Here is a 13341-nt window from a genome sequence, read left to right on the forward strand (position 1 = left end):
AAACTCCTAACTGTATTTAATTCGCATCTAAATGGCCACACGTGGTTGGTGGGTGCTGTAGTTGACAGCGCTGCGTGAAGGCTCCGGAGCTCCTCGCACCGCAGGGCCCACAGCACAGACCACATCTGTAGACTTGGGGGAGTGGCAGGGGTGCCAGGAGAATCCTGCCCTGCCCGTAGCCCCAGATGAAAGGATGACATTGAGTTCGCGACGCTGCGCTCCTCGGGAACACGAACCACACCTGGAAGCAGCCTGCCCCGGTGGCCCCAAGGTTCCCGGGTCACTTCAGCGGCTGCCCCAGAGGCCTGGCCGGCAGTGTCTGAGAAGGAGCAGCGATCCCGCCTCCTGGGATCTCCCGGGCGCCGCCCGGGGAGGGAGCGAAGGGCTGGGGGTGCTGCTCAGCCGCTCCGCGCGCCTCGGCTCCCAACACAGCGCCCCGGCCCCGCGCCGCGCTCGAGTCCCCGGCTCCCCGCGCCCCTGGCTCCCGGCCCTCCCCGCCCGGCGCCCCGGCCCCGCGCCCCGGCCCCGCGCACAGCGCCCCCGGCGGCGGCCGAGCGGAGCCCGAGCGGGGCGGCGCACGGCGCGGGGCCGGGCCGGGCGGCTCCCGGCGCGACTTCCTGTTGTGCCCGCGCCCCGCCGCCGCCGCCCGGCGCCCCTCGCCCGCTGCCCGCGGCCCGGCGCGGCCGCCGCCCATGGATTTCACCTAGCGCCGGCGGCCATGGCCGCGCAGTGCTGCTGCCGCCAGGCGCCCGGCGCCGAGGCCGCGCCCGTCCGCCCGCCGCCCGAGCCGCCGCCCGCCCTGGACGTGGCCTCGGCCTCCAGCGCGCAGCTCTTCCGCCTCCGCCACCTGCAGCTGGGCCTGGAGCTGCGGCCCGAGGCGCGCGAGCTGGCCGGCTGCCTGGTGCTCGAGCTGTGCGCGCTGCGGCCCGCGCCCCGCGCGCTCGTGCTCGACGCGCACCCGGCCCTGCGCCTGCACTCAGCCGCCTTCCGTCGCGCCCCCGCCGCCGCCGAGACGCCCTGCGCCTTCGCCTTCTCCTTCTCCGCCCCCGGGCCGGGGCCCGCGCCGCCGCCCCCGCTGCCCGCCTTCCCCGAGGCGCCCGGCTCCGAGCCCATCTGCTGTCCGCTGGCCTTCAGGGTGGACCCGTTCACCGACTACGGCTCCTCGCTCACCGTCACGCTGCCGCCCGAGCTGCAGGCGCACCAGCCCTTCCAGGTCATCCTGCGGTACACCTCGACTGACGCCCCCGCCGTGAGTCCGGGGCGGGCGCCGGGGCTGCGGGCCGGTCCGCAGGGCGCTGCTAGCGGCCTCTCGCCGCAAGGCCGGGCTGAGGGACGCGAATCTGCGCCCTACAGGTGCCCCTCTCCCCCTACCCCGGTGATTCCCAGCTGTTGCCTGTGAGCCCTTAGGACCCTTGGATAGAGGCCGGAGTCCTGCGGGGACACGGGACAGCATGTCACTCAGGGAAGCCTCCCGTTCAGGTGTTCGGTCCCTGCCTGGGGACATGAGCAGCTTCTGTCACCCACCAAGGTGTACATCTGCAGGATCCTGGCACCGAGGGTTGGGCTGGAGTGTCAGCTGCGGAAGGGCCTCCATGTGACCAGGGCCTGCAGATGAGTCCAAGCCAGAGGCAGAGGAAAGGGCCATGGAGGCTGTGATGCTCGGTTTGGGGCTCCCTTGGCCAGCACTGGTGGAGTGTTGAGACCAGTGGGCCCCGCGACCCCAACATAGACACACATAGGCTCTGCAGGGCTTGCACACTGGGTACCCACCACTCCAGAGACTGCAAGAAAGGCCAGGTGGCTGAGGCTGGCGCTGTGGCTGCAGCACCGCCTCCACCTCCACCAGTGGGGGTGTGTACAGGATGGAGCAGAGCCTTTCCTGCCTACAGCATGGGGGTTCATACTGCATCCCTAGGTGGTATGGACGGCACACATGTGACACCCGACATATGCAACACACACACAGCTGTGGAGGCGCTGGGAAGTCCAGCTGTCACTGTTCACGGCACATAAATGGACAGGGTGGTGGAGAGGTGGTAGGGAGGCGTCAGGCCACAAAGAGCCAAGGTAACATCTGGGCAGGAAGAACCCAGACCAGTGCACCCCTATGGGTTTCCTGTACATTTCCCAGGAGCCCTAAGCAGGACCTGCCACCTCACCTTCTTCCCAGAACCCCTGTGGGTGTGCAGGCCGCTGGCCAGCTGGCCCCACCCCTGCTGTGGTATTCCAGGGCTCTGACAGGTGGCAAGTATGCCTCCCAGTATGACAGGTGAGAACTGAGGGATGGGCTTCTCCTTGGCCTTGATCCGTGTTTGGAGCCCACGTGTCTGGTCCGCCCGACACTGGCCTGCAGAGTGGCCGGACCAGGGCCCTCAGCAGGCTGCTGTGAACGGGGCCCAGTGGGCAAGGGTGGCCATTGTCTCTTGGCTTCCTATGGCCTACTGGGTGGCCCTTGGGTGCTCTGGGCAGGGAGGGTGGCATAGTCCCCAAAGTCTGAGTGGTGTCAGGGTTGGCAGGCTGTGGACAGGGGGCCTAGCGTCACCTGGCCTATGAGCTGCCCCACTTGCAGAAGGCAGAGTATTCGACTCTAACCTCAGGCATGTACCTTTGTATGTGAGCGCCATGGGGCTGGGGCCACACGTGGAGTCCCCTTCTCTTCCTGCATGTTCCAGGGACTCAGGCCCAAATCCCTAAGCCTGTCCCTGTGCCAGGGAGGATGCAGCGGGAGCTCCCTGGGAGGCCCTGCAGTGGGCCCCAGGCCCCCAGAGGCTTTTTGGAGGTGCTGCAGATGCTTGGGCCCATTCCCGCACCCCCACTCCACCCCACCCGACCCCAGCAAGAACAGCGTTCTTCCTGCCCTGCAGCATCTGGAGCCCTTCAGCCTTGTTCCTTTTCCACCAGCCCATCAGCACCTGTGCCCGGGTGCCCTGACGGGGATTGGTGACCTATCTGTGGGGCAGGGCCTGTCCTGTCTGGGGGTCTGCCCCAGCCTCTCACTTCAGGGCACGTGGGGAGCTGTGGGCCCTGCTGGTACCTGGGAAGGCAGCCAGGCTACTGAGGCTGTGGGGTGGACATGGGGCAGTAGGGAGAGGTGTGAGTGGGCAGAGCCTGAGAAGGGCCTCAGGAGGGTGAGGCAAGGCCGCAGGAGGAGTAGTTGTGAGGGGGCCGTGCAGGCTGAAGGGTTGAGGAGACTCCTGCAGGGAAGTTCCTTCATACAGATTGCTAGGTCCCAGCCCCCGCAAGGGGGAGGCTGCGTTTGTGAATGGCTCCCCAGGTGGGCCCTGAACACGCTGGCAGCCCAGGGCTCAGCAGGAATGGGAGACGCCTGTGCTGCCTTGCTGCCCGGCCGGGGCAGGGCCAGGGCACCAACAGGAAGTTTGGAAGCAATCTGAGAGTGCTGGTAGGGTTCTGGCCGGGTCTGCTGGGGAGGCAGCCCTCCTGGTCTGGGATCCTCCAGGCCCTCAGTGGCGGCCCTCAGCTGTGGATTCCACTCGTCCACTCTCAGAAGTGTTTGGGGGCGTCTTCCACTCATGGTCGTGGGAGGGCCTGTGCATGAGGAGCAATTCAGTTTGCCTTGACAATCTCATTCCGGCAGAGGGGAGGGTGGGGATGACGTGCAGGGCTGACTTGGGATGAAGGTGATGTGGCTGTGGTTGGAAGAGGGTCCCCCTCCCAGACTCTGAGCTGCCCTCACTGGAGAGATCAGAATTCCTGGAAGGAAGATGAGATGGGTGCAGCAGGATAGTGGCAGGAGGGCCCGGGGGTGCAGGCTTCTCAGTGGGGCTGGGGCCTGGCCTCGGCATCTAGGGGTGAGGAAAGCCTCAACAGCTATGGTGCAGATGAGAGGTTTGCCCGGGGTGGGGGGTGGGAGGGGGTGACCTTAGGTGGATAGCAGCTGCTATGAGCACACCCATTCCACAGCACTCACCGCAGCCCCCGGCCTCCAGGCAGCAGCCCCAGCCATCCTTCCCTTGGCCACTCCTGTCTGCTGCCAGCAGGGGCCTCTGGCCTGGCCTCCACTCCCTGCTTGCCATCCCCTGGCCTGGAGCCTGTCTCCTGCGGGTTCCCTCCAGGCGAGGCTGCCTGGGCTCAGGGCAGCTCTGGGCCCGGGCGTGCTGCCTACCAGTGCGTAGCCATCAGGAGGCTCTGGCTTCCCAGGTCCACATCTCAGGCTCCTTTTCCTGGCCATGACCAAATAAACTGCTGGGAATTTGGACTGAGTGTGTCCCGACTGTGCCTCAGTTTCCCTATGGAAGCTAAGATAATGTAATAATGGGCTATTCCCTTTCTTCGCCCTGGCTTTAGCTGGGAGATGCCCCTGTCGGCTCCCTGACACAGGGCCTCCTGCCTGGGTTGGGGTCTGGCCCTGATGACACAGTGCAGGCCACACCCTGGGTCACCTGCCCCGGATGTCTCCCTGCCCAGGCAGGCAAGTGAAGGCTAGGGGGTGGCTATTGGCCCTCGATGAACCCAGCAAGATAATCTGGCCATTGTCCCCTCCCAGAGCCTCTTGCCTTCTCTCAGGCTGCTGCCCAGTGGCTAGGGCCCAGCACCTCAGCTGGGTGGCCGTCTGCTGATGCGCCATCCTGCCCACAGATCTGGTGGCTGGACCCAGAGCTGACCTATGGCTGCGCCAAGCCCTTCGTCTTCACCCAGGGCCACTCCGTGTGCAACCGCTCCTTCTTCCCATGCTTCGACACGCCTGCCGTGAAGTGCACCTACTCTGCCGTCGTCAAGGTCAGCGGCCGTCAGCTGCTGTCACCTTGCTCCCAGGACAGCCCAGCGGCCTGGCCATGCCGCCTCCCCCTTACTCCTACCTGCCTGGGCTGTGGCCCCAGCTGCTAGCAGGCCACAGTGCTAGCAGGAGCCCACCCTCCCTACTCTATGGGAGGAGCCACTTTGCAGGGAACGGGGGAAGCTGGGCTGCCTCCAACGGGCCTGAGGGGTCAGTCCTGGACCCAGGGTGAGTCCCCAGTGGGATTGCAGGGTCCCCAGACAAGGGGTCTCCAGACAGAGCTGCTGATCCCCAGTGGGGTCTGTGGGTCACCGGGCCCAAGCTTGGCAGCACCCTCTGTGCTGGGACGAGGTTTGCAGGCTGGGAGCTAGGGGTTCCGAGTGGAGGGTGGCAGTTCTTTGGAGAGAAGTTCTCTGACAGAAACGTTCCCTGATGGGGATGTAGGGTTTCTTGCTACGAATATGGGGCTGCCTGACAGGCTCCCTGGCCTTGGCTGTGGGTGTGCTGACGGTGGGGCCACCCGGTCTCAGTCCGGCCTCCTTACAGGCGCCATCAGGGGTGCAGGTGCTGATGAGTGCCACCCGGAGTGCATACATGGAGGAAGAAGGCGTCTTCCACTTCCACATGGAGCACCCCGTGCCCGCCTACCTCGTGGCCCTGGTGGCCGGAGACCTCAAGCCGGCAGACATTGGGCCCAGGTAGGGCCTCCTGCTGGGGCCTTCTGGGGCTGCCCAGGCCTTGGGGAGAGCCCCACCGGGGGTCTGTGGCCTGTGTCCACGGCTGCCCTGCTGAGGACCCCTACTGGCCTCTGGGTGCTCTGGGCCAGCCCTGCCCCTGCCTTGGTGCCACCGCCAGGGCCCTGCCTGCCAGGCCTTCCCACCCATGTGCCCTCAGACCCAGCAGCCTGGCCCACCCAGTGCCTGCCCTGCAAACTGGTCCTTCCTGCCAGGGCCCCCGCACAGCCTGGCACCCTCACACTTTCGTTGGTCCCTTCAGCCCAGAGATAAAATGAGCTAAGTGGCCCCTGCAATATAGCTCTGCCCTGCTGTGGGAAGGGCCAGGGTGCCTGCCCATCCAGTGAGGCAGGGCGGGCTGCGGGCTGGGGTGGTCAGCCAGGCTGGGTGAGGTGTGGGTGTTACTGGAGCCCCAGGGCAGTGGGAGAGCCTGGTGGGGTGAGCGGGGCTGGGGCTGCTCAGCCTCAGCTCACCCTCTCTGCATGCAACAGGAGCCGCGTGTGGGCCGAGCCGTGCCTCCTGCCCACGGCCACCAGCAAGCTGTCGGGCGCAGTGGAGCAGTGGCTGAGTGCAGCTGAGCGGCTGTATGGGCCCTACATGTGGGGCAGGTAGGCCCCGGGGACCTGTGGACCTGGCTGGCTGGAAGGAGGAGTCAGAGGGGGAGCCCCTCGTCTGACCCCTGGGGTGTCCTGTCCCCATCTCCTGGGGAGGAAGCGGAGCTCACTGCAGGGGCTAGGCTGATCCCTGCTGGGTGGAAGGTGGGGTGTGGGTGTGCGGGGCAGGAGTCTGAGCCCCAAGGTCTGCCACCCTCACCGCCCTCCCGGTGCAGGTACGACATTGTCTTCCTGCCACCCTCCTTCCCCATCGTGGCCATGGAGAACCCCTGCCTCACCTTCATCATCTCCTCCATCCTGGAGAGCGATGAGTTCCTGGTCATCGATGTCATCCACGAGGTGGCCCACAGCTGGTTCGGCAACGCTGTCACCAATGCCACGTGGGAAGAGATGTGGCTGAGCGAGGGCCTGGCCACCTATGCCCAGCGCCGCATCACCACCGAGACCTATGGTGCGGCCGGGGCTGGGGAGGGCAGCCACTGGGGGCCCTGGGCACTGAGCCAGGGGCAGAGAGCCTAGCCTGGCTCCCCTGCCATGCTGCAGGTACCCACACCTCCTGCTTCCCCCGACTCCCCCCACACCCCCTCACCTCCCCTCTGTCTCTGGACCCCATCCAGGTGCTGCCTTCACCTGCCTGGAGACTGCCTTCCGCCTGGACGCCCTGCACCGGCAGATGAAGCTTCTGGGAGAGGACAGCCCGGTCAGCAAACTGCAGGTCAAGCTGGAGCCAGGTACCTGCTCCTCAGGACCCGCTCCCAGAACTGGGGATGTCACCCCTCAAGGCCTCCTTGCCTGCCCTTCGTGTGTTCTGGCTGTGACTTCTGTGTCCTGCACTGTGCCTGGACCCCTGCCAAGGCCAAGCTGGGAGCCCCTGGCCAGGGCAAGGCCTCCCCAGGCTCCCACAGCCACTGCCGCCTCCCTGGTTCTGAGCACCAGTCACAGTGGTGTGTGAGTCCTCAGTCTTCCCAGAGGCCCTGCCGCTGCACACCCAGGGCATCAGTACACATCTGGACATGTGAGGGACAGTGGCGCTTGGCCCTTGCTGCTCCTCGGAGCCTGACCACCGCCCCTGCCTGTCCCATGGGACACTGGTGGTTTCGGACACCAGCCCAGGTGGGTGTTCACCTTGCAGGAGTGAATCCCAGCCACCTGATGAACCTGTTCACCTACGAGAAGGGCTACTGCTTCGTGTACTACCTGTCCCAGCTCTGCGGAGACCCACAGCGCTTTGATGACTTTCTCCGAGTGAGCAGCCCCCTGCCCGGGACAGCCCTGCTGCCATCTGCCCCCAGCCCCTCCCCAGCTCACAGGGCTGCCTGCTCTTCTGGCAGTTGGGGTGGAATTGGCAGGGGCCTGTGAGCCTGGCTGGGACCTAGTCTGCCTTTCTTTGTGGGGAGTGCCTGGGTTGCCACCTCCCCTTCTCCCACCCTCTATTTGGTCCCTTGGCAGGGCCTGTGTGCCAAGTGCTGGCTCCGCAGTGCCCACTAGCTGCCTCTGTGCCCAGCACGTACCTTGGCGCATGCGCTGCAGTGCCCTGCAGGCCTCTGGTGGGGCTGCCTGTGCCCCGCCCCTCCAGGCCTGCTGAGGCCCCACCTCTGCCACACAGGCCTACGTGGAGAAGTACAAGTTCACCAGCGTGGTGGCCCAGGACCTGCTGGACTCCTTCCTGAGCTTCTTCCCGGAGCTGAAGGAGCAGAGCGTGGACTGCCGGGCAGGTGAGGCTGACCCCCGCCCTGCAGCCAGGGAGCCATGGGTGTGACGACAGCGGGGCCTCTGCTGCCTGAGGGGCCGCTCCGCCTGGGGGAAAGCCCTGTCAGTTCACTGTCTGTCCCTTCAGCCAACCCTTGCTGGACCATGTGGGCCCCAGGCCGGTATGCTATGAGAACAGGGCTGGGGTCGGGGGCCTGCCTGGGGGCGGTGGCACAAGGCTAAGCAGGCCGAGTCAGGCACTCCCAGGAAGCGGGCCATGGAAACCAGGCGTGCAAAGGGCCTGGTGCAGGAAGGGCGGGTGACGGGGGTGTCCTGGAGCTGGAGAACAGCAGCCAGCCCTGCTTATGTGTCACTTGTAAAGGTGTCCCTGAGGGTCTGAGGGCTTGGGGCCCAGGAAGGCACTGCAGGGTTCAGACATTGAGGGAGAGGCCAGAATTGCTGGAGGGTGGTGAGGTGCCACTGGGAGGGATGTGCATGGTGACACCAAGTTTTGGAAGGTACAGCAAGTGCATCAAGAGCTTTTTGTGTGTAGGGGATGGGCACTGCCCCTTAAGAGCAGGAATATCATCTTAAGAGCCTGTTGCCCCCATCCCGCCCCTGCTGGTTCGTGGTGCAGGTGGCCTCCACCAGCACTGAGGTTGGGTTTAGACTAGTTCGTTGTCCTCCACCCAGGAGAGGCGTGGAGTGGGTGCGAGTCCCTTGGTCACCAACCCAAGTCTCTGCCTCCCTGTACCCCTTCACAGAAGCCCCTTCAGTGGCTTCAAGTGGCAGTGCTGGCTGGAGCTGACCCCGCCTTCCTGAATGGCCCACGTCCCTGGAAGGCCGCCTGCCTGGGACACACTCAGGGTCTGGGGTCTCCTGGGCAGATTGCTCAGGCAGCCCCTCCCTAGCCTGGGCAGGGACCCCAGGGTCACTTCTCCCCTCTAGGGCTGGAATTCGAGCGCTGGCTCAATGCCACAGGCCCGCCGCTGGCTGAGCCGGACCTGTCTCAGGGATCCAGCCTGACCCGGCCCGTGGAGGCCCTTTTCCAGCTGTGGACTGCAGAACCTCTGGACCAGGCAGCTGCCTCGGCCAGCGCCATTGACATCTCCAAGTGGAGGACCTTCCAGACAGCACTCTTCCTGGACCGGCTCCTGGATGGGTCCCCACTGCCACAGGGTGAGTCCTTGCAACTGATGGGGGTGGCCCAGGGGCTGGGGTGCAACGGCAGCCCAGCCCTGACCTGCTCCCTGCCCTGCAGAGGTGGTGATGAGCCTGTCCAAGTGCTACTCCTCCCTGCTGGACTCGATGAACGCTGAGATCCGCATCCGCTGGCTGCAGATCGTGGTCCGCAACGACTACTATCCTGACCTCCACAGGGTGCGGCGCTTCCTGGAGAGCCAGGTACGGTCACCTGCCCAGGGGGCCAGCCTGGAACGGCCTAGCCGTGCGGACTGGGAGTCCCACCCGACTCCCTAGTCTGAGCCCTCGGGGCAGGCCAGGCACATTCTGGAGAATGGGGCGGGGAAGACGTAGGGGTCTGTTGGGAGTGGGGGCATGCACTGGGTGCAGGTACCAGAGGGCAGCCTGGACTCCACCAGTTCTTGGAGAAGCTGTGGAAGGGACCAGCTGGGAGCAGGAGTTTGGGGTCCAGGCCATCACAGCCTGCTGGGCCCTGGGCCTTCAGCGTCCTGGTCTGGGCAGAGGGGACGTCACAGCTCCTCAGAGAGAGGCCAGAGCCCTAAGGCCTGTGGACCCTGGCTGTCCTGTTCCCTGTATGTGCTCCCTCCAGCCCACGCTCCCTGGAGATGGGGCCTCCATGGTCGGCCTGGAAGGGCAGGCCTCCTGGCCACCGGAGTCCAGGCCACAGCCCTGATGATGAAGCTGGGAAGCCAGGGGCAGGAGGGCCGCCTGGCCGGGCTGGCAGGGTGGGCTGGCTCAAGGGGCCTGGGGAGCCCACCAGTGTGACCGAGTGCCCCTCCTGCAGATGTCACGCATGTACACCATCCCGCTGTACGAGGACCTCTGCACTGGTGCCCTCAAGTCCTTCGCGCTGGAGGTCTTCTACCAGACGCAGGGCCGGCTGCACCCCAACCTGCGCAGAGCCATCCAGCAGATCCTGTCCCAGGGCCTGGGCTCCAGCACAGAGCCCGCCTCAGAGCCCAGCACAGAGCTGGGCAAGGCTGAAGCAGACACAGACTCAGACGCACAGGCCCTGCTGCTTGGGGATGAGGCCCCCAGCAGTGCCATCTCTCTCAGGGACGTCAATGTGTCTGCCTAGCCCTGTTGGCGGGCTGACCCTCGACCTCCCAGACACCACAATTGTGCCTTCTGTGGGCCAGGCCTGCCATGACTGCGCCTCGGCTCTGGCCATGAGCTCTGCCCAGGCCCACGAGCCCCTCCCCTGGGCTCTCCCAGGCAGGGAGAATGGGGAGAGGGACCTCCTTGTGTCTGGCAGAGACCTGTGGACCTGGCCTCCCCACTCCCAGCTCTCTTGCACTGCAGGCCCTGGGGCCAGCCCGCACACGCCATGCCTCCTGTCTCAACACTGACAGCTGTGCCTAGTCCCGGACGCCAGCACCTGCCAGGTGCCGCCCCTGGGGCAAGGGCCCCAGCAGCCCTATGGTGACCGCCACACTGTGCCTTAATGTCTGCCGGGGGCCCAGGCTGTGCTGTCCCTGCAGCACGCCTCCTTGCAGGGATCTGAGCCACCCTCCCCGCACAGCCCTGCACCCCGCCCCTGGGGTTGGCAGCCTCAGTTGTCCCCTGGCAGAGGAACAAGGACACAGACATTCCCTCAGTGTGGGGGCAGGGGACACAGGGAGAGGATGGTTGTCCCTGGGGAGGGCCCTCTGGCCCCAGGCAACCTTAGCCCCTCAGAACAGGGAGTCCCAGGACCCAGGGAGAGTGTGGGGACAGGACAGCCTGTCTCTTGTAGCTTCCTGGGGCGGGAGGCACATGGGCAAAGCAATACCCCAGGGAAAGTGGGAGGTGGTGCTGGTGCTCTCTCTAGGCCCACCATGCTGGGAGAGGCGGCCGGGGCCTGGGGCCTTCAGCCTGGGACTGCTGTGATGGGGTATCACGGTGATGGTCCCATTAAACTTCCACTCTGCAAACCTGATCTCCCGCGCTTTCTTGCGACTCTTGTCCTCTGCATCTTCCTGGCTGTGTAGGGTGGGCTGGCCTGCCAGGACTTGGGGCCTGGAGCTGGTCAGGAGCTGGGTGTGGCCCCGTCCTCTGATACACAAGCCTGAGAGCAGGCTTCCTGAATCCTGCCCAGCCCCTTGGCTGGACCTCCTGGGCCTGAGTAGCCTCTGGATGTCACAGGGAAGCCATGTGTCACCTTCACTCTGGGCCTTCACCTGTGTGGCTTAAGCCAAATCCCAGCCTCAGTGGTGATCCTCTCCCAAGATGGGTACGAGGTGACAGGCATGTTTCGTTTTGGAGAATTGAGATTTCCATTTTCCCAGGTGATAGGTGTCGCTGCCCTTCAGAGTCCCCAAGGATGTGACCACCATCTCAGTGCCACACACACCTGGCCAACATGCCGTGGCCCAGAAGCAGCACGTCTCTTCTCCCAACCTGCTGGCCAGGCCCAGTCACAGCTCCACTCCACACATGGCAGCCAGGAAGTGGGGAGGGCAGGAGGTGCTGGGCAAGTAACCCTGATACCATCACCGTCCAGTCCCCAGACACCAAATGTCCCACTCACCCTCCTTCCTGTTCTGGATGCCCCGCCCCTCCCCTCCCCTCCCCTCCCCTCCCCTCCCCTCCCCAGGGCATATGAGTCCCCCCTCCAGTGGCAGTGACAACTCTGGTCTAGGGTCTCGGGCTGTCTCTACATGTGTTGCTTCATGTACCTTCTTCACATCAGGTCTTGATGTGGAGACCTGAGGAACTAGAGACCTAGGAACTAGAAGACTGTCACTGCCCCTCACACCCAGGGATACGACGACTGCAGTAACCCCTGTGAAAGCGGGTGTGGAGGGCACCTGGCAGCCCCTGCTCCATGGCCATCTAAAGTCTTGCCAGGCAGGCACAGCCAGGGCCCCTGCCTGGGAGTGGACACCCCACTCCCCCAAGTCATGTTCTCTGTGGCCTGGGGCTCCAGCCTCGGGAGGACCCCTTTCCTGTTTCTTTCTTGACCACGCTTGATGTCCTCAAAGGAGCCCTGCTCAGTGGCAGAACTGCTTTCTCAGCCTCTTCCCCGCCAAGGTTGTTTTCAAGTCCCAGCAGTCACAGACTTTCATCCTGGGCTCTTCTTTCTTTTGCAATTCAACTCTCGAAATGACTGTGGTCTGCGGGTGACTCCCCTCCAGTGCCTACAGCCACACCCACAGCGCCACCTCCGGACCCTGCTGAGCTGCGCACCTGTGCCTGCCACCTGCCCTTGGGAAACTCAGCAGCAGTGCCCAGCATCATGACCCTGGGGGCAGGAGGGCATCTGGATCCAGGATGGCACCCTCACCACAATCTGTCTTGGCTTTATGCCCGCCCGTGGGGTACACAGGAGGGCTCTTTCAGCCCCAAGTCCTTGCGTTCCTGGCCTTCGTTCCTCTTCCTCCCAGCTTGCAAGTGCAGAATTTTTTTTTAGCTCATCGCTTTCCTGCAGTCCCTTGTCAAATGCAGCCTCTGGCTGATACTCAGGCCAGTGTTGTTTCCCAACCTCTCCACTAGATACGCACACTTAGCTCACGATCTGCCTCATGAGTCATCCCAGTTGAGCTTTACCAAATGTTTTGCCCCACCTAACAGCCAGCCAACATTCCAAATCCTGGCAGGTCACATGTTTTGTTAGAACAGCACCCCTCTTCTAGTGGCCAGCTTCTCTATTAGGCCAAGTTATCCTCCAGCGAAACAACTATGAAGCGCAGACATCTCACACAACAAAGCTTTCTCATGCTGCAGGCCCACCTCAGGTTGGCAGGGGAAGGGTGGATTCTCTTCAATGTGACCACTCTCGGACCTGTACCAATGGAACAGAGATCTCGAATGTTTCCAGGCACCTTGCCAGGGATAAGAGAGCTGTTGAGGGGCTCACACTGGCAGTGGAAGCTCTGAGGGGCCTACAACCACAGGAGCTGCAACCCCACCACATGCACAAAAGTGGGGGTAGATGACAAACAGCACTAATGACAACAACAGAGCTGAGGCCAGAATGTGAGAGAGATCTGCATTTTGGGGATTAGGGCCTAGCCAGGCAGGTAGGAGATGATGTTCAAAAAGGGAAAAGAAGCTTGATGAAAGACTGGTTTCTACAGAGAGAGATTAGAAAGTTGAAGCCTGAGACAACAGTGAAGGAGACCCATGCAAATTTCTAGGCCCTGGAGGTCCAAATAAGGTTTTCTAAGTCCCTCAGGCCATGACAGGTTCAGTCCAGACTTGTCTCCCAGAGACATCTGCCATCCCTACTCTAACTGGGACTTATTGGTGGTGCTTCTCTCCTAAGGCCAGATGCTTTGCACAGAACATTAGGAAAATCCAGATATAAGGTAAGGCACAATTGAGAATCACCTGCCCAGGACAGCAACACAGTGTGAAGGAAAACAGGCCACTCAACCCAAACTTA

General features: G+C 63.8%; 2 protein-coding genes across 3 annotated transcripts; one reads left to right on the top strand and one right to left on the bottom strand.

The window, feature by feature from the left end:
* Nucleotides 1–466: 466 nt before the first annotated feature.
* On the top strand, nt 467–10888 carry RNPEPL1 (arginyl aminopeptidase like 1). 2 transcript variants are annotated; one of them, XM_054479282.2, is made up of 11 exons: nt 467–1249; nt 4597–4737; nt 5282–5433; nt 5961–6077; nt 6299–6534; nt 6701–6814; nt 7216–7328; nt 7690–7798; nt 8754–8951; nt 9034–9176; nt 9760–10888. In XM_054479282.2, exons 1-11 carry the CDS (start codon nt 719–721, stop codon nt 10051–10053), a joined length of 2148 nt encoding a protein of 715 aa, XP_054335257.1. In that variant the 5' UTR covers nt 467–718; the 3' UTR covers nt 10054–10888. The 2 variants fall into 2 exon arrangements, with proteins under 2 accessions (XP_054335257.1, XP_054335255.1); XM_054479280.2 differs by having other exon boundaries at nt 539–1249; nt 8721–8951.
* Nucleotides 2143–4439, bottom strand: LOC129032141 (uncharacterized). The gene is made up of 2 exons (XM_054479292.2): nt 3929–4439; nt 2143–3546 (listed from the first exon to the last, which is right to left on the bottom strand). Exons 1-2 carry the CDS (start codon nt 4032–4034, stop codon nt 2999–3001), a joined length of 654 nt encoding a protein of 217 aa, XP_054335267.1. The 5' UTR covers nt 4035–4439; the 3' UTR covers nt 2143–2998.
* Nucleotides 10889–13341: the final 2453 nt, after the last annotated feature.

Source organism: Pongo pygmaeus, chromosome 11 (genome assembly GCF_028885625.2).
Source record: "Pongo pygmaeus isolate AG05252 chromosome 11, NHGRI_mPonPyg2-v2.0_pri, whole genome shotgun sequence".
Classification (NCBI taxonomy): Eukaryota; Metazoa; Chordata; class Mammalia; order Primates; family Hominidae; genus Pongo; species Pongo pygmaeus.